Genomic DNA, 18,161 nt, shown 5'->3' with positions numbered 1-18,161 from the left:
ATTTCTTCCTCTCTTCTTACCTATCAAAAATTTAAAGCAGAGCAACATAAAGTAAAGAAGACAACAGAAGCCTAGATATAAATCTCTTTGAAAGAAATGAACTTCAATTACAACCAAGATTAGCATGTTTTTAAGTGTAGGTACTTCAAAGTGAAATATATTATGCAAAAGTTATCTTTCAAAATTTGATTATATTGTGTTAAGGCTTTCTACACAATGCCTTTACCTTATTTTCAAGTTGGTAAGTGATATTAAATTTGGTTCAAAAGCTGTTCTCTCTAACTCTTTCTCTATAGTTCCCTGATCTCTTAGAGTGTCATGGTTCCCAGAGTAAGCATGCTTTTATAGAAAGTTAGCAATACAGATGCAACAGAGAGAGAGAGAGAGAGAGAGAGAGAGAGGGAGAGTACCTTAAAATAGCTGAAATCAAATATAATATCTCCATATTTCTGTTGATCAGCTCGGTCTTTTAACCTGAAAACAGCAGGAATAAACTCGGACAGCCTCAGCAGTTCAGCGATGATGGCATTGCCACAGGAAACGATCCTCAGGACTGCTTGGCCACAGAGGTTGTTCTCAGCTAGGAAGTCCAACATCGTGAGGATGACTAGCTAGCCCAAACCTGGACGGCAGGAATGGCTAATGGGTTTCAGAGCTGGGGTCTGTAGATCACCAGATGAAACCAAGTTTGCAGACTGACTTGCTGCTCCATTAAAGAACCTGCATCCAGAAAAGTAAAGTAGGTAAATCTCTACTCTTTAAGGAAGCAATATTTTTCTTTCAAATGTGCTAACAACATCATAAGAGATCATGAATTCTTGATATGGGGGGAAGGGCATTATTCTCTATTCTTCATGTTTGCTGTGTGGACTGATTTTGCTACGTTAAGGCTCTTGGCCTCTTTCCCAGATCTTTATTTACTTCTCATGAGAAAAGATAGGATATAGTTCATCAACTCATCTCTGGGCAAGAGAGTCACTGGATATTTGTGGTTCCAATGTACCCTAACTGCATGAGCTATTATTGCCCATGGTTCCATATTTTAGCAAATAACTGCAAACATTATAAATAGAGCTCTGGACATCATTTTGAGGCATTTTCCCAGTGGAATTATAGGATTAGGGTATAAACATGTCCAAGATTCCTTTTAAAATTACAAATGCCAGATTCTACAAAATCCTGTGATGATAATTATATAAATGCTAAATCAAATTGATCCAAAAGTATCATATGATGCAGCACTTGGGTGTCTGGCACTGCCAGCTAAGTCAATTACTCATTTCTCTTGCATTCCAACACACTGTCTCAGGATGGTTAGATCACTTGCATACTAAATAATGCAGTTATTGTCAACAGGCAATTCTGAAAGTTCTTGAAGGCTAAGACCAATCTCCTCTACCTAACTACTCCATGCTGAGAACTTCTTTACCAGGCTGGAGATGAAGATGTTTAAGCACGTCTCTTTCTAGTAGAATGGTTCTCATGACCAGCTGTGTAACAGAATCACCTGGAACCTCAGAATCTCTGACAAGTAGGTTATAGGCAGCCCTAAGCATCTGTTTTTTTAAGGTCCTCAGATGACCGTAATGTGAAGTCAGTATCATTAAAAGAGCAGAGGTTGGTTGGACCTTGTGCAAAACTGCAGCAAATAAATAGGAAGTTAATGATATTTATCTTAGCATGGCAAGTGCATAAATCACAATAGAAGGGTTTTAAGAGGTGATTTTTGTTCCTTCTAGCTGCTTGAAATATGGTTGGGGAGATAAACACAGAGGGAAAAAAAAATCAGAGCAAGAGATGAAGTGCTTAAGAGTGTGGCCAAGATAAAGAAGAAAGTGTAACACATATTCGCCGGTCAGTACAGGACCTTTACTAGCCTTCCATTGGGAAAGGTATTCTACTTGCATTGGGTGGTGTAGTAAAGTGGTATCTCCTAGGAATGCAGGTGCAAAAATGAAACCCAGAAGCTATAAAGACATACTTCAGCAAATAACAGTTAAAAACTATTTTATGACAAATGATTTGGAAGACAGAGTTGAGATGCAGAGGGCAGATAGGACTGATTTCTGAAACATGCAAAGAGATCTCACAGGCTGATGAGCAGAGAGCTCACAGTGCAACAGAAAAATGGGCAAGAGTATAATGGGTAATTCACCAAAAGGAATCCACATGACAACTCATGGAAAGTTATGTAACTTGCCAGCAGTGAAGGAACTATAAATTAAAGCAAGTATCCCTAAATCACTTTATTTATATTAGGTTGGCACTGGTTAAAATAATAATAATATTTGCTCTAAGTAGTACATTATTGAAGAAGTATGAATTGTTAGTCTTTTTATGAAGTGAACCAACAACATTTACTGAAGTTAAAAATACATATTCTTCTAATCTAGTGTCTCGTGCTTAGGATTCTACCCTCTGGAAATATTAACACCAACACCTAAGGATATAGGTGCAAAGATGCTTCTTGAAGTGTCACAAGCATATGGAGACAAAGTAAATGATCATCATAAGGAAAATGTAATTTAAGCAGCCCGTAGCAAGAATAAATTAGAGCTCTGTTAGTCAACAGGGAGGATTTCTTAGAGCTGCTTATTGAGGGAAAAAAATACAGAAACATAGTAATAAGATGCTCCTACTTTATAAAATGAATTAGATTTAAAAACCCTACATCTGCCATTGCAAACAGAAGAAAACATAAAAGAGCTGATGGAGGGGAAACAGGGCAAGAAGGGTGGCAGGAGCCAAATAAAAATAAAGACCATCCAACAAGAAGCCATTAATGCCTGTGAAATTTTATGAACACATCAAAATCTGAGCATCTCATGGCTGCCCAGATTGTATTTTGTAAGCATCTTCTGTATCACAGAGACAAGTCAACAAAACTGCTGCGTGACATGTCCCTGCTCCTCTTCCTAGGGTCCTTCCAAAGTCAGTGCGCAGACAGCAGGGGTGAAAGAGATTACAGAGCAATGGCTCAGGGGCAACAAGAGAATAAAGTGAGAAGCACAAAAACTAAATAGCTCCTTGCACTCTAAGAGGTTTCTGAAAATTCTGGGAGTAGGTAATTTATTTTATTAGTCTATTTCTTATATTCTATTCTCCCAGATGCAGGCACCGTCCTTATGAAGGTCTGTGTATGTCCCCCTCCAGGATCATTGTTTTAGTCCCAGGGGTTAGGAAAGCAACCTGATCACATTATTGTGATCATTAGTTTTCTAGATATGACTCTCAACAAGTCCTTGTGAACTACTTAGTGCATGCTGTTCCTCCGGAGGGGTGGACCTTATGCCCCCTTCCCTTTGAATCTGAGCTTGTATGTTAGTTCAGTAGGTCTGCCATAAAAAAATACCACAGGGTGGGTGGCTGAAACTACCAAAATCTATTTGCTCACAATTCTGGAGATCAGACGTCCAAGATCAAGGCTTGGCAATGTCTCCTTTTGTTCTCTGGGAGACCTGAGCTGTCATGTCTGATGTCTGGCTATCTTGTTGGAGAGATCACGGGTAAAGTGGAGAGACTGTACCAGAGGGTAAGTCCTGGCATGAGTTGGAGGAGAATCAAGGGAGCCAGCTGACAGTGAAAACAGGGGTTTCCATGTGGCCCTGGCTGAACTGTTCTAACCTGCTCACCTCTTTGGGCCTTCCTCATAGAGGTGCTAGACATACAAGTGAAGAGACCATTTTGGAAATTTCTGTCAAGCCAAGTTCTCTGTGCCTTGTCCAAATTCCTGACCCACAGGATCATAATACTATTTTTTTAAAAAAAGGTCATTGTTTTCAGCAAATAAGTAGTATAATAAACATGATGGAGTGGAGGTTGTTACTATCCTTCATTTTCCATAATGCTATGTGATATTGTTCTTGCTTCTGTATAATAATGGCAATGTACTGTCTCTTTATGCTGATTATGAAATTTCCCCTACAGGAATTGTGCCACTTGTTTTACCTTTCAGAAAAGACAACTATGCATGAAAACTGATAGAAATAGATAAGGAAGCAATTGTTAAAAATGTTTTTCTCATGTCAAGTATAGGAGGTCCTTGTTATCAGGGCTGTTCATTTTGAGGAATGCTACAGAGAGACTAAAGTAAGGAAAAAAGTTTCATAAGAAGCAGTGGGGGGCCAGGGAGATAGCTCAGTTGGTAGAGTGCTTGCCTTGCAAGCACAAGGCCCTGGGTTCGATCCCCAGCACCACAAAAAAAAAAAAAAAAAAAAAAAAAAAAAAAAGAAGCAGTGGGAAAAGTTTTGATTGAGAATATATCTTGAAATGATACAATGAAAACTCAGGAGAGTTTTTTAATTTTAATGTTTTGTGGTTCTGGGGATCAAACTGGCAAAGATTTTATGTTTCACAAAATTTAGGGCTACAGAGGCAGCTCAGTGGTAGAGCACTGCTTGGCATGAGGCAAGGCCCTGGTTATTCATTCCCAGCATCCACACAAAAATAAAACCCAAATCCAACCAAATTTAGCATTGCAATGACGATGCAATGATCGATTGTCCATTAAGGACAAGAATGAATCAGTTGATTCCACCAAACTGCGATTTTGATAGTACAACATTTTGTACTTCACAGCTGACTTTCAGAGCATGATCTTAACCTGCAAGTTCCATAATATCAGATGTGGGATACTTACAAAAACTTAAATTGAGCAAAAAATACACCACTTATGGTAGTTTTTGAAAGAAATGTGTTTTAGAGTTATATTCTTTTGAGAAAAGGAATAGATGAACTATTAGAACATTTGAAACACATACACATATAAATGCATTTCATAATACATATGAAAATACATATAAAGGCTATATGAGCTCAAGATTATAATCTTCAACCTATTTTAATACAACTGTGTCCATTTTGTTGCGATATTTGCAGAACTGAAAACTTGGGACTTAATGGGTTAAAAATGGCAATTTTCAAGGTGCATGTCATTTTACCAATGGCCACCTCTCCCAGTTCCTTTTCCAGTCCTCATCTTCTGAGGCATCCTTGTACGGTGCCATCACCTCTGTTGCCCTTCTCTCACTTAACTTAGCTGAGTCATCATCTGTCAACTTCCAGGAAGCCCACAGCGCTTTTCAGTTTCAGGAAAGTCTGTGTCTTTCCCAACATTCATCTTTTGCTTTGCATAGATACTACGCTGCATCAAAATGAACAATTAGGGAAACTGACTAAAGGAAGAGTTCAACTTGATAAAGACTTTTGGACCTCTTGAAAGAAGAATAGGTTTAGAAGTAGTCGGTTCATTAAAATTTTGTCAATGCCAACTTTTACTTTCACTTTTGGTCCTTCTAATGATAAGGGCTCAAACAATGAATGGTAAAATAGGAGGAATTCCCTGTATATAGAATCAGGACGTAGAAAGACTGTTGACAGTGCAGAAGGCTTCCTCTGCAGCCACAGCAAAAATGCTCCTTGGAGCTCGTCACATGAATTTCAAGTTCACTCATTGTGAGCTACCTACTGTGGTCATCTATGACCTAGAACTGGGTGTGTAATCCTTAGACGTTTTCTTTTTTCCTTTCCGAAGTCTCTATCATCGAATCAACATTTGGAAATGTCTTACTTTCCTGGGATGTTGTGGCATCCACTATTTGTTGGCTCCTTAACAGCATTTCCCATCAGCCTTCTTTTATTCTGTGGAGGAAAAGGGGTCAGATTCTGACTTTCCTGTCTCCCCTGAAGACAGCTCTAGACATGCAATGCAGTTTTGACCCATAAGATTTGTCTACGGTGGGGAATCTGGAAAATATTTTTTATCTCCTGCTACAAAAGGGAGGGGATATGAAAAAAGATCTCTCTTTGCTCTGGTTATTCTCCCACTTCTTGCCATTGATGTGGTCCAGTGACTCTATGATGCCTGGAGTTGCAGTAGCTGAGACCAAGAGGTGACAAGCCTAAGAAGAAAAATCCAAAAACCTGCAGACTGTGGTGTGGAAGGACAGAATCTTGGTTCTTACTGATGTTACTGAACTGATGATTAACTGTTAAATTACACATCTGTACATATTTGTAATCCTTATTCAGTGCATTGCTTTGTGGTTAACCTACTGTTCATTGGGTTTTGGGTTATCTGGTGAAAGCATTCTTAGTGATACAAATTCATTCATTCAACAAATATTTACCCAGTAACTACTATGTGCCAAGCATTGCTTTAGGATCTGAGGATACACCAGTGAAAACAAAACTAAGTCCCTGTTATCATGCTGCCTACGTACTCATGGCAGTGGGAAAGAGATGATGAATAACTGTATGTAATTAGGCTGTCATAAGAGTTGTGAAGAAAAGTGTGGTAACAGGATGGAGCAAGGGCTAGTTTACATGGAAAGTCCGGGAAGGCCTCTCTGATAGGATATCTGAGCAGAGATCAGGAGGAGAGTAAGCAGTGAGGGTATCTGGATATGACCCACAGCTTCTAAGTTGGTTCCTGAAGACCTGCCTCCTGGTACTCATGTGCTAGGTAGGCCCGTCCTTGAGTGTGGGCTGACTTACTGACTCCTTCCTAAAGAACAGAACATGATAGCAGTGGAAGATACCATCTCTGAGATTAGATTATAAAAGCTCTGGTTAATTTTTAAGATTGGGTCTCCCCATGTTAACCAGGCTGGTCTTGAACTTGTGGGCTCAAAGGATCCTCCTGCCTCCGTCTTTGAGTACATGGGACAGGTATGTGTCACCATGTCTGGTGTGGGTACCCTCTCTAGTCTGCTAGTTCAGGGGAAGCAAGTGATCACAGCAAGTGAGAGAGCCTGTGGAGGGGCTGATGTCACAGGTAACCAAAGCTTGTAAACAACCACATAAGCGAGCTTAAAAGTGGATCCCCCGCAACCCAAAGTGGAGCCTGCAGATAAGACTATAGCCATACTCACAGATTAACTGCAAACTCTCAAGAGCCCTTGAGCAAAGGCACCCAGTTGGCTTGGCCATACTCCTAATTCTTGATCACAGAAGCTGTGAGTTCATAAATGTTTATCATCCTAAGCCACTAGGTTGTGAGGTAGTTAGCTGTGCAGCAAAAGGTAATGATCTGATCCAGCAGGACATTCCACACAGAGGTTAAAACAAGTGCAAAGGCCCCAGGTCAGAAATGTGCTACATGTGCTTAGGGAACAGCAAGGTGGCTGATGTGGAGTCGAGTGAGCAAGGGACAGAAACAGAGATCAGTGCAGGTGGACCAGATTGAGTCTGAGAGCAAGCATTGCCAAGAAGTCACAACAGCTGTCTAGAATGCTCTCTTTTAACACACATTAAGGCATAAATTATTAACAAGTCCTTTTAGTTTTCTCTGTGATGCCTGCTTGCTAAACCACAGTGCTAAAAGGCTGAATTTCATGCACTGATGTGGTCTAGCTTGGGAAATGAGAGAGGAAAAAGGTGAAAATAATGGACAACGGGTGAAATAGTCACCTTGTGAGTTCCTCTGAAGATCAAACTAACCTAGGAGGTCTATGCAGGATGAAACACTAGATTTATGAAGACAAGGCCAAGTTATAACTGCTGACAGATTTTGGATACTACGGTAGGGCAGATAATGGGGACCTGGAGAAAACTGCTAAACAAAGCAACATTACCCACCCTCTTCCACAGCTCTCCCAACAGTCAGAAAGATATACTCAGCACCTGCATGCTCAGTATGACACATTCAAGAAAGCTCAGGCCTGAGATTATGACACAGTAAGACTTGTGTGTCAATCTCTTATTTTAATCCTTAGACCTTCACTCAAGAATCACACTGTAGATACCTTTAAAAGAGGTATACTGTAAGGAGAGTATAAGAATTAAATGTATTTGGCAATAGAAAAACAAGTGTTATAGATCCGTATTACCTAGGCTGATTGCCTTAGATAAAATTCTATAAAATAAATGTGTTAAATTTTTAATGTAAAATCAAAATATGGCTTACATTTAATATCCCTCCAGTGAAATGAACTCATCGTCATCTGCCTCTCCTCATGTAGAATGACTGAATTTTCTATCTCTATAATGCAAGCATTTCTTGTGAAAAACTTGAAGACTCAAGTTAAAACCAGATTAATTGTAAGAAATCACTTAGTTACTTTATTACATGTAAGTTACATTATTGTGTTCCTAAACTCCTAACTTGAACTAGTTATATTTTCCATGTAACAAAGAGAACTTCCACAACTTGCATGAATATTATTTAGCTAGTGTATTTGGTGAATAATCCCACCACTGGATGAAAGACTGGCCCTGAAGAACAGAATGAAAAAAATCATCATCAGATGTATAATCATGTTACAATGAACCATGAAGTAGGTAGAAGGGTTTATAAGTCTTAGTGAGTCTTAAAAAATTACTCTAGAAGGAGTTCTAAATAAACATTGTAGGAGAAGTTGTATCAGATAATTTCTTTCAAAGTTTGTCTTGGTGCAAGAGATGAAGAAAATGTATAAAGACCAGTCCTTTCAATACAGGTCTTACTATTACTAGAAATAGAAAATATTAATAGAAAATATTACTATTTTCTTACTGGCATAGAATAGAAACCAAGATCTCAGTCATTGTCCTTATTATTATTTTACAAGTTATAAAGTGGTCATAACTTCATTTCTAAGAATTTGGAATGGAACTAGGATTTCACTTGGGGAAAGATACCATGCTTTCAAGAATGAAGCATGACAGCATCACACACCAAATAAATACAGAACAAAAATTTCTTAAGCCAATTAAATTGTCCTGGGCAAAGCACCATTGAGCCTACTCAAAGGAAAAAAAAAAAAAAAAAAAAAAAGATAAGTCTAATTTTATTCTTTCACAAAACCTCAGTTTCAAAAATAAGGAAGCACTGGTCTCCACAAATCTATTATCAAGAACAAAATATAATGGTTATTGGACAAGGTAACTATGAGAGGCAATTATCTTCCAGGAAAGTTCTGAAATGAGCCTGATCACTCTAGCCCGATTATGAATCCTAAGAAAGACAGGTGAAGGACAACTAGGGAAGGTGTCCCCAGTTGTGGGCAGAGGCAGTAAACATGTCTCCCTCACCGCTGTCCCCACCCTAGTCACCTACATTGGAGGGAGCTCCATGCACTTCAAGACCGGGTTCCATTCCTGGCTCTGTGTAATTTATTTAGCTATTTTTCTTGGGCAACCATAGAGGAATCAGGAGCTAGGGAACATTTTATTCGAAATATAAAGGACTTTGGCTCCACTATGTTACAGGTGAGGAAATTCGGGAGCAAGACAGGGGCAAAGACTTTCCCAAAGTCAGAGCCCATGAGAGAACTAGAATTCAAAATAGGACCCATGTAAAAGCCCTCACTAATCACTTAGTTTTCTGGAGGAACAGGAACATCCGTACAGCATTGCTTCCGGACACTTGCAAGGAGCAGATGCGGGTCAAGCAGCGGCACGCTTCTGGCAGCTGTCGCTCCCAGAGCGCCAAAGCAGTGTGCACAATCCTTTCCAAGTGGAGCGGAAGAGCTGGACTGCAGTTCCCAGCCCCAGCCCTGGGGTCCCCGTCCAGACAGCACGCTACGCGACACAAGCCACTCGGCGGCGCGGCCCACCGGGGCCGGGGAGGGACGTGGGACTTGAAAGGAGGGCGCGCGCCCCGCCCGACTCACCTGTCAGCTGCCCGCGCAGCCGCGCACGCGCAGGGCCGGCGGTCGCGCGCGGGGTCCGCAGCCCGCTTCCACCCTCCGGCTCCGCAAGGGTCCCTTCCTGCCCGCGGCCCCAGATCTTGAAGTGGCCGGACCCCGGCTTCCGCCCCTGCCTCCCCAGGCCGTCACATGACCGAAGAGACTGGGAACTGGGCGGGGCATCACGTGACCCTCTCGCGGGCGACGGCTGATGACGCAGGAGCCCGCGCTGGCCGTTGCGGCGACGGGCTGAGGGGTTGCGGAGCGGAGTTGGGGTCCCGGCGTGCGGACTTTGGGCGCAGCAGATCGAGATAGGCGGAGCAGCCAGGTGAGGCGGGAGCGGGGGATGGCGGTGGCTATCATGGCGGGAGTTGTCGCCTCCCTCTGGGCGCTCCGCAGGGACCTGCCCCGGGCCGGCCCGCCGGGCTGCGGTCCTGGCCCTTCTCACATCCGGAGGCGGCCGGCGCGGACCCCGGCTGGAGATGCCGTCCCTCCATCCTTCCGCGCTGTGTGTCGGGGAGAGAGGGAGACAGACCGACAGACCGACGGACCAGGAATTAATCTGGTTTGAACTGGCTTTGAAAGCAGGGCCAGGAGCCCTTGGTTCAAATAAAAGTTTCGGGGTCTCAGTTTCCTTTTGGCTTCTGTAGATGGCTGTGAGGATTAGCGGTAGCGAGAGCCAAGCACCAGGGCACCGTTTATGGCACACTGTAGATGACCTAGAAATGGTGGTGTTACTGTTGTTTTCCTATCAACAAATCTTTATTGATCACCTATTTTGTATGAGGAGCTGTTTAACATCTTCTAGACTATGTCAGTAGGGAACTCCCAGGATGAAGGAACCACAGACGTGAGCAAATGGCTGTGATGAGTTTTAGAATAGAAGTGTGTGTGTACGTGTGTGTACTAGGGATGGTGGTTGCATGAGAGAGGAAACAAGCAACTGCATGGATAAGAGAAGGCTTCACAGAGAAAGATGTTTCTTGGCAGGCTGAAAAAGGAGACACAGACTACCAGGGACTTAAAGGAGGCCAGCACATTGTCTTCAAAGTGTTTACTCAGAGCCTATGGTGGCTATACAGTCAGGTGAGAAGAGGAAAGAGTAGAGAAGCATTTTTATTTTTCCATTAATAACTGGAATCATATGTTAGAATATATAATCAAATATTATGTGATTCCATGTATATGAAGTACAGAAGGTAGTCAAGGTCAGAGTCAGAAAGTAGAATGTGGTTTCCAGGGGCTGGAAGGCCAGGAAATGGGTGTTGTTTAATAGTTGTAAAGTTTCAGTTTAGTGAGATGAAAAGAGTTCTGGAGATTGGTTATATAACAGTGTGAATGTACTTAACATTACTGGACTGTACAACTGAAAGTGGTTAAGATGGTAAAATTTTATGTGTACTTTTAATATTTAAATTTTTTTCAGTTTATCAAGGTTATAAAGCGTATACAACTATGATGCAAAGAAAAATACATGTGCCTTAAAAGGGAGCAGTGGATATTCAAAGAAGGGATAGATTATTTCAGGTTGAGGTGTGCAGCTGCATTCAAGATGGAGAATCACAGATGGTCTTGTGACAGAAGTAGAGTTTCTGATTCTTCCCTTAGAACTGATAGCTTGATAAGAACCCCAGATACAGGGGTAAGGTGCAGGAAAGGGATTCCAGAGGCCAGATAATGTTGGCACTCCATTACAAGGGAATTGGACAATCCAAGGAAGAATGGTGGGAACAGTGCTGGGAAGAGAACATTTTGGGAGGAAAATATAAGTGTGCATGTGGCTAAAGGCAGAGAGCTGAGTTATTATTGAATAATAATAATAATCAAAGAATATGAAGAATATTCCAGGCCTGTCAGAGGAGGCAAAATAGCATGCAAAGGAAGACCTCAGGAAACACATACCTTTTTTGTAAACTGTCTTGGAAATCATAGGTCTCCAGGGGAATGTAAAGATTGCTTTACCTGGGGAAAGAACCAAGAGGTTGATTTAAACCAATGCATTATGGACATTTGGGGACAGATGATTCTTTTTAATGACTGACTGTTCTGTGCATTCTAGGGTGTTTAGCACCCTCCCTGACCTCTGCCCACTAGATGTTAGTACTGCCCTCCAGTACAATAACCAAAAATGTCTCCAGATGTTGCTAAATGTACCCTGGGGGACGGGCAAAGTGACTGCAAAAAGTTATAATCATATCAGAGAGTGAATGTGTGAAGGTGTCTGAGTCAATTCAGCTTCTGTAACAAAATATCTTAAACTGGGTAGTTGATAAACAATTTTAGAGGCTTACAATTTTAGAGGTTGAGAATTCCAATATCAGGGGGCTATTAGACTCAGTGTCTGGTGAGGCCTTATTTTCTGGTTTGTAGGTGGTACGTACTTGCTGGGTTCTTGCTGGTAGTGGACACTACCACTAATCCCATTCAGAAGGGTGGATCTAATCACCTCCCCAAAGCCCAGCCTTCTAATACCAACCTTGGCATAAGATTTTGAATATATTCCTTTTGGTCAGGGGAGCACAAGCATTCAGACCTTAGCATATGGGTAAGACTGGGGCAGATTAAGAAGCGAAGAGGGGAGAGTATTCTCATGGTGGAAGCAGGATGAACAACTTCTAGAACTGGAATTATGAACAGTGTATATGAAGGAGAGAATGAAAGAGAGATTAGGGTCTGACTGAGGCAGATAGTTGATTGATTCATTTAGGGAATGTTTTCTTAGCTCTTGCTATTTGTGAAGCACTGTGAACATCATGGAAGACAGTAGTGTTCACAAAATAGAATGACTACAAAATCATGTCAGAGAAGGTGTTTGAGTCAGGGAAAGAAAGGATTGCCTCTGGTCTACAAATTTAGTTTTACTTATTGGGAAGAATTGAAAAAAGTATGTCCACTCCATCTTTCTGTTCCATTCATTCTCTTTGCTTCTCAGTCCAAATAACTGAAGGTCATGACTAGTTTTCCTCAGTTCTCCAAAGGAGTGAAGTTTCACTGGAGTATTATGCGTTTCCTATTCAAACAAATAATAAAGGATAGCTACTGTGTGGTAGCTTTCTGTTTATCCTGGATGCATTAATCCTTATGTATAAGTTATGTCTTAATTCAGACAATTATAACAAATACCATAGACTAGGTGACCTAAACTACAGAAATTTATTTCTCATAGTTCCAGAGGCTTGCAGTTCAAGATCTGGATGCTAGCTAGTGGTTGGATTCAGGTCAGTACTTTCTTTCTTGCTTGCAGGTGGATGCCTTCTTGCTGTGTCTTCACATGATAGAGAAGAGAACCCCTAGGATTTCTCTCTCTCTCTCTCATTTTCCTGGAGGGTCTCTTCTTATAAGGGCACTAACCCATCATCTACCAAACAAGAGAGTGTGTATTTCAAGAAGGCATACAGAAAGACTTTTATGGAGTGGGCCTGGAAACAGCTATTATTTCATTGCCTTGAGTACAATCATAGGCCACACCTAAGTGCAAGGAAAACTGTGAAGTGTAGTGCATAGGTAGCTGTTTGACCAGATTGAAGAAGAAATTACTTTGGTGGGCACTTAGCTGATATCTGTCACAAGTGTCCTGCCTTTAGCCTACTCTGAGGAATAGTCTTATGAAACAGTCCTAGGAAGTTTGCTATTGCATTTATTGTAAGGATATTATTGAAAAAGTTTTAAACATAACTCTTCTCATCTCATATGATAATGCCTTGTCTCATATGATACTGCCTTAGTTGCTGTGGAAAGCTTTATTTTTCCTGTGTTCCTAGTATACTTTTTTTCTTCATGGGAGAAGTAACCTTCACTTTTGTTTTGACTGTCTGGAAATTCACAGCTAAATTTGTGTTACAAGCGTAGTGCCAGGTAGAATCCTAGAGCCTGCATGGCTGCATTCTCTCTCATATACTTGGCTTTCCCTTTAATTTAATTTGTTTTGAATCTGATTTTAAAGATTTGTATTTTCACATGTTATCAGATACATTTTTATTTATATTGCAAAAAAAAATCCAATTTGTTAGGGGCAATAAAGTGGGGATTGTAAATAAGCACCCTCTTTCACCAAAATGCATGTGTTTCACCTTTGGATTTTTAATTTATATTTATGTTTTCTCTCTTTTGGTGTGACTTTTAAAACCCTAGAAGATAACATAATCGGAAACCTTTTTTGATCCTCAGGTTTTAGCATCTATTAACATTTGCCATGTTTGCTTCATGTCTTGATTTTTAAGGTAAAGTTTTAAAAATACATAAAACTAAAAGTGTCATTTGATGACACTCAGACTCAAGTGGATTATTCTTTATCCTGCCCTATACTATTCTGCCAAAGAATGAAGTTCATTTTTTTCCCTCTTCTCTTTGTCCCTGTGTGCTGGGTGAAGGGGGCTCACCCCATAATTTCCTACCTCATGACCATTTTCATTACACTCTTTCCTTCACTTCCGATGTTCTCTGTGGATAACTTAGACCTTCCCAAATCCTAATCCTGTTTAACTGCCTTCCTTTCCTTGAAGACCATGTCTTCCCTCACTTATTCCTGTGGTCATTTTCTTTTTTGAACCTCATAGTATACAGGATTTTTGAAATCTCTTTCTCTTTTGAATTCATAGTACTTGGTTTATTCTGCTAATATGGCACGTGTTCTCTTCCAAACTTGTATCGAAGGGTTATGGCAGAAATGGGTTGTATTTATTCCAGAATATTGAGTAGTTATGGTTACATGAAATATATGTTCTGTCTTGCTTGGAAAGGCTTTGGTTTTATGGAAGTCTTTGGATACTCAGCTCATAATGCCAAATTTTATTATGTACAACAGCGAGTTAAGACCAATCTTCATTCTTTTTATTGCCTGTCTTCATTGTTAGCATTCCTGTCTCTCTTGTGAGGAAGTGCAAAGACGCTGAGGTGGAAGCATGCCTGAGTTATTAGAGGACTAGCAATGGCCAGATGCTATAGAGCAGTGGTTTCAAAGTGTGATTCTTGGGTCAGCAACATCTGCATTACTGCAGGAAGTACAGATCTTGGGCCCTTCCCATACCTACTGAATTGGAAATTGCGAGGTTGAGGCCTGGCAATCAGGGTTTCAGCAGCCCTATCAGGTGATTCTAATGTACTAACACTGAAGCCTAGGTGTAGCACAGTTAGATTTACATAGAAGGCTTGTCAAACACAGGTTGTTAGGGCCTGAGAATCTGCATTTCTATCAGGTTCAAAGGCGATGTTATACTCCTTGGTTAGGGACTGTTTGGGGAACCACTGTTGGTGTAAAGCCTTTGGGTATCACTTGGTATGCATCAGGAAGTGGGGAGAGGAATTTGAACAGGGAAGCCACACGATTTTATGTACATTTTCAAATCTTCATTCTGGCTGTTGTGTTGAGAGTTGGGTAGAAAAGACAAGGTTGGGATCAGGTAGAACAGGTTGGAGGCTGTTCTGGTTTGGATGTTCAGAGAGGAAATGATCAGATTCCAAGAGCTGTACCTGCATCAGTGGAAGTACCACTGTACTGGATGGGGTATGGCTGGAGGAAATGGGTCACAGGGGGAATACCCTTGGGGATTAGTTCTTGTCCACAGCTCCTTGTGCTGTCTTCCTCTGCTTCCTGGCTGCTAGGATCTGAGCAGCTTTCCTTTGCCACATCAGTTTTCCATGATATTCTGCCTTGCTTTGGACTTGGAGCAATGGATTTGGCTGATCCAGTACTGAACCTTTGAAACCATAAGCCCAAAGTAAACTTTTCCTTCCTTAACCTGTTCTTTTCAGGTATTTTGATCACACCAACAAAAAGATGGAGTAATTTAGTCAAGAAATAGTGGCTTGAATCAGGTGGTAACAGGAGAATTAGAGTGCTTGGATTCTAGAGATATTTTGAACAGAGAGCTGACAACATTTTTAAAATATATATTTTTATTAGTTTTTGTTGGATCTTTATTTTTTTATTATTTTTATTTTATTTTTTTGTGGTGCTGGGGATCAAACCCAGGGCCTTGTGCTTGCAAGGCGAGCACTGTACCAACTGAGCTATCTCCCAGCCCTGGATCTTTATTTTATTTACTTATTTATATGTGGTACTGAGAATCGAACCCAATGCTTCACACATGCTAGGCAAGTGCTCTACTACTACTGAGCCACAACCCTAGCCTGAGAGCTGACAAAGTTTTGAAGGGTTTGATTTTAGATATGAGAGAAGGCTCAATATGACCAAGGTTTTTGATTCAAGAAGTGTTCTTTCATAAGATAGAACTTGCTACAAAAGGAGATGGTTTGAGAGCGGGTCAGGAAGTGGAAAGGGAGGTGTTGGGTGTTCAGTGTTCTTGTTGATAGTACACATGGAATGGGACTGACTGGGAGCCCTGGGTGGATGGGAGAGGATGGAGAAGAGAGGTGACCAGCCTACTAAACCCTGGGCACACCAGCATTAGGATTTGGGAGGGAGAGGCACACTGTTTTTAGGTGGTGTTTTTAGGTGGTGTTTCACCATAACTTTACTGAATGGCTACTTGTGCCACTCATTTTAGGTGCTTGAAATAAAGCAGTGAACACAACAGAAAGTCTTTGTCCCTAAGGAACTTGTAGTCTAATTGGGGACTAGATACAATAAACATGATAAACAAAAGAATGTGGTTTGGTAGTAACCTCTTGTGAAGAAAGATTAAACTGGGGAAGAAGAAGAGGGAATGACCTGGAATCTGATGGAGATGGGGAGCGCTTGCTGTTTTGCATAAGGCATTCAGGGAAGGCGTTACTGATGTGGCAGCATTTGAAGGGAGACCTTAGGGTAGTGAGGAAGGTGGCCATGTAATTATTTAGGGGACAGGTATCACGGCAGAGGAAACAAACATGACCCTGAGGCAGGCTTGTACTTGATTTTGAGATAGATGGAGAAGAACAAGAGACTAAATTCTGAATCCTGAAGCCTTCCATCATATGGAGCTCAGGTAGATGCAGAGGAACCATCAGAGAATGAGAACCAGCTGGTGGGTAGGAAGAGCAACACAGGAAGCAGGTCAGAAAGTCTACCAGGAAAGAGGGATGATTAACTGTGTCCAGTGCTGTTGACTGATGGGTATCAAAGTATGCTATTGACTGATAGGTCAAAAGTCACTACTATAGCAGTGACCATTGTGAGAGCAGTTGAAGTCACATGGTAGGGGTGGAAGCCTGGTAGGAGTGGGCTCAAGAGAGAAATGAGAGGAGAGGGTTTGGAGACAGAGAAAAATCTGAGAAGGGGTTTAACTGTGAGAGTGAGTAGAGAAATGGGGGCAGTGACCGTGGGGGAAGGTGAGGGAAAGTGGGAGGATGTTTCTTTAAGACAGGAGAACTAACAGTTCATTTGTTTGCTGTAGGCAATCAGGAGAGCTAGGAGAATTCCTGGGACAGCATGTAGAGCAGGGAAGGATCTAGTGGATAAGCAATGGGGCTGGCTCACTGAGGAGCAGGCATGGTTTATTCCTGTTAACAAGAAGGAAGGCAGAGGTTGCCAGAGGCAAGCGGTGGGAACTTGTGAAACATCTCTTCTGTTTGTGTTTCCTCAGTGAAATAGGAAATAGTGAAGATGGAGGAGGAAGAGTTGGAAATTTGTGGAGAGAGAGGAGTCATAAAAGGGCATTATTTTTCTGTAATCAGAAAAATTCAAATAGTTGTAGGGAGTTGTATATTCTGCACCCGTCTTTGCTCTTTATTCCTGTATTGCTTTTCTTCTCCTTGAACCATCTTCTCTCCATCCATTAAATTCTTCCCTGAGCCCGTAAGATCAGTAGTCTGGCTGTCTTTGATCTCCTGAGGCAAAGTCAAGCATCACTGGTGCCTCCACTTTGCAGTAACTTCCACACTGCTTGCTTGCTTTCTCTTCTTTCATTCTGTGTTTGTTTCTTTCTCTGTCTGTCTCCCTCCCTTGCTCAACTGCAAGCTCTGGGGACAAGAGTATTTCTAGGGTCTAGAATAGTGCCTGGCCTATGGTAGGTTTCCACTGAAGGAAAAGAAACAAAATGGTGCTTGAAAATGAGTCTTCAGAGCACTCATCTTGAAAACTTGGACATTCCCATGCTAAAAGTGCCATGCACTTAAGGAAGTACTTATATTAAATATTTATTGAATTGTTTGAATTGTTAGTTGTATTGTGTATTGTTTGAATTGTTGAGGTGTATTGTGGATGTTTGCACTAAACAAAAGCCTCAGAAATAAAATTCAGCATTTTATGTGTCGCTATACCCTGTGTTTTAGAATGAGTTTAAAGATGGACATGGTAAGGCCCTCAATACCTATTTGTGGAAATGAGTGAATGAACCTAATTCAGAAGGAAATAACTGAGAAACTGCAGTAGTAGTGCAAGTGTGAGGTAAAGATAGTAGTTGTGGAGAGGAGGAACGCCAGAGATGGAGCACAGCTCTCTACTAAGAAAGGAAGGGCAGGTCTGGATGCTAGTCCATGCCATGGTTACTCCTTCCCATTCCTCTTCTGGGGTGTTCAGTCTGCTGTGGTCACACAGTAGTAAAATTGCATAGTCTGAATTCATGTTGTGTCTATCTGATTCTGGGAAAATGTCTTTCTGTTACCATAGCCTTA

General features: G+C 41.4%; 2 protein-coding genes across 7 annotated transcripts in view; one reads left to right on the top strand and one right to left on the bottom strand.

The window, feature by feature from the left end:
* The window catches only part of Washc5 (WASH complex subunit 5), a 61,201-nt gene extending 51,437 nt beyond the window's left edge, over positions 1 to 9,764 (bottom strand). Inside the window, exons 1-2 of the mRNA XM_047553483.1 lie at positions 9,594 to 9,764; positions 411 to 720 (exon numbers count right to left, since the gene is read on the bottom strand). Coding sequence (XP_047409439.1) covers positions 411 to 596 — 186 coding nt within the window. The 5' untranslated portion in view covers positions 597 to 720; positions 9,594 to 9,764. The remainder of the gene's footprint in view (positions 1 to 410; positions 721 to 9,593) is intronic.
* Nsmce2 (NSE2 (MMS21) homolog, SMC5-SMC6 complex SUMO ligase) overlaps positions 9,753 to 18,161 on the top strand; it is a 234,385-nt gene continuing 225,976 nt past the window's right edge. For 5 of the 6 annotated variants that reach the window (XM_047553526.1, XM_047553509.1, XM_047553501.1 and 2 more), the window contains exon 1: positions 9,781 to 9,936. The gene's annotated coding sequence lies outside the window, so the exon portion shown is untranslated. Of the gene's footprint in view, positions 9,937 to 18,161 lie in introns of all 6 variants that reach the window. The other variant, XM_047553516.1, reaches the window with a different exon arrangement.

This window comes from Sciurus carolinensis, chromosome 1, assembly GCF_902686445.1.
Source record: "Sciurus carolinensis chromosome 1, mSciCar1.2, whole genome shotgun sequence".
NCBI lineage: Eukaryota > Metazoa > Chordata > Mammalia > Rodentia > Sciuridae > Sciurus > Sciurus carolinensis.
Note: the sequence above shows the minus strand (reverse complement) of the source record. Positions and strands in the feature narration are given on the sequence as shown.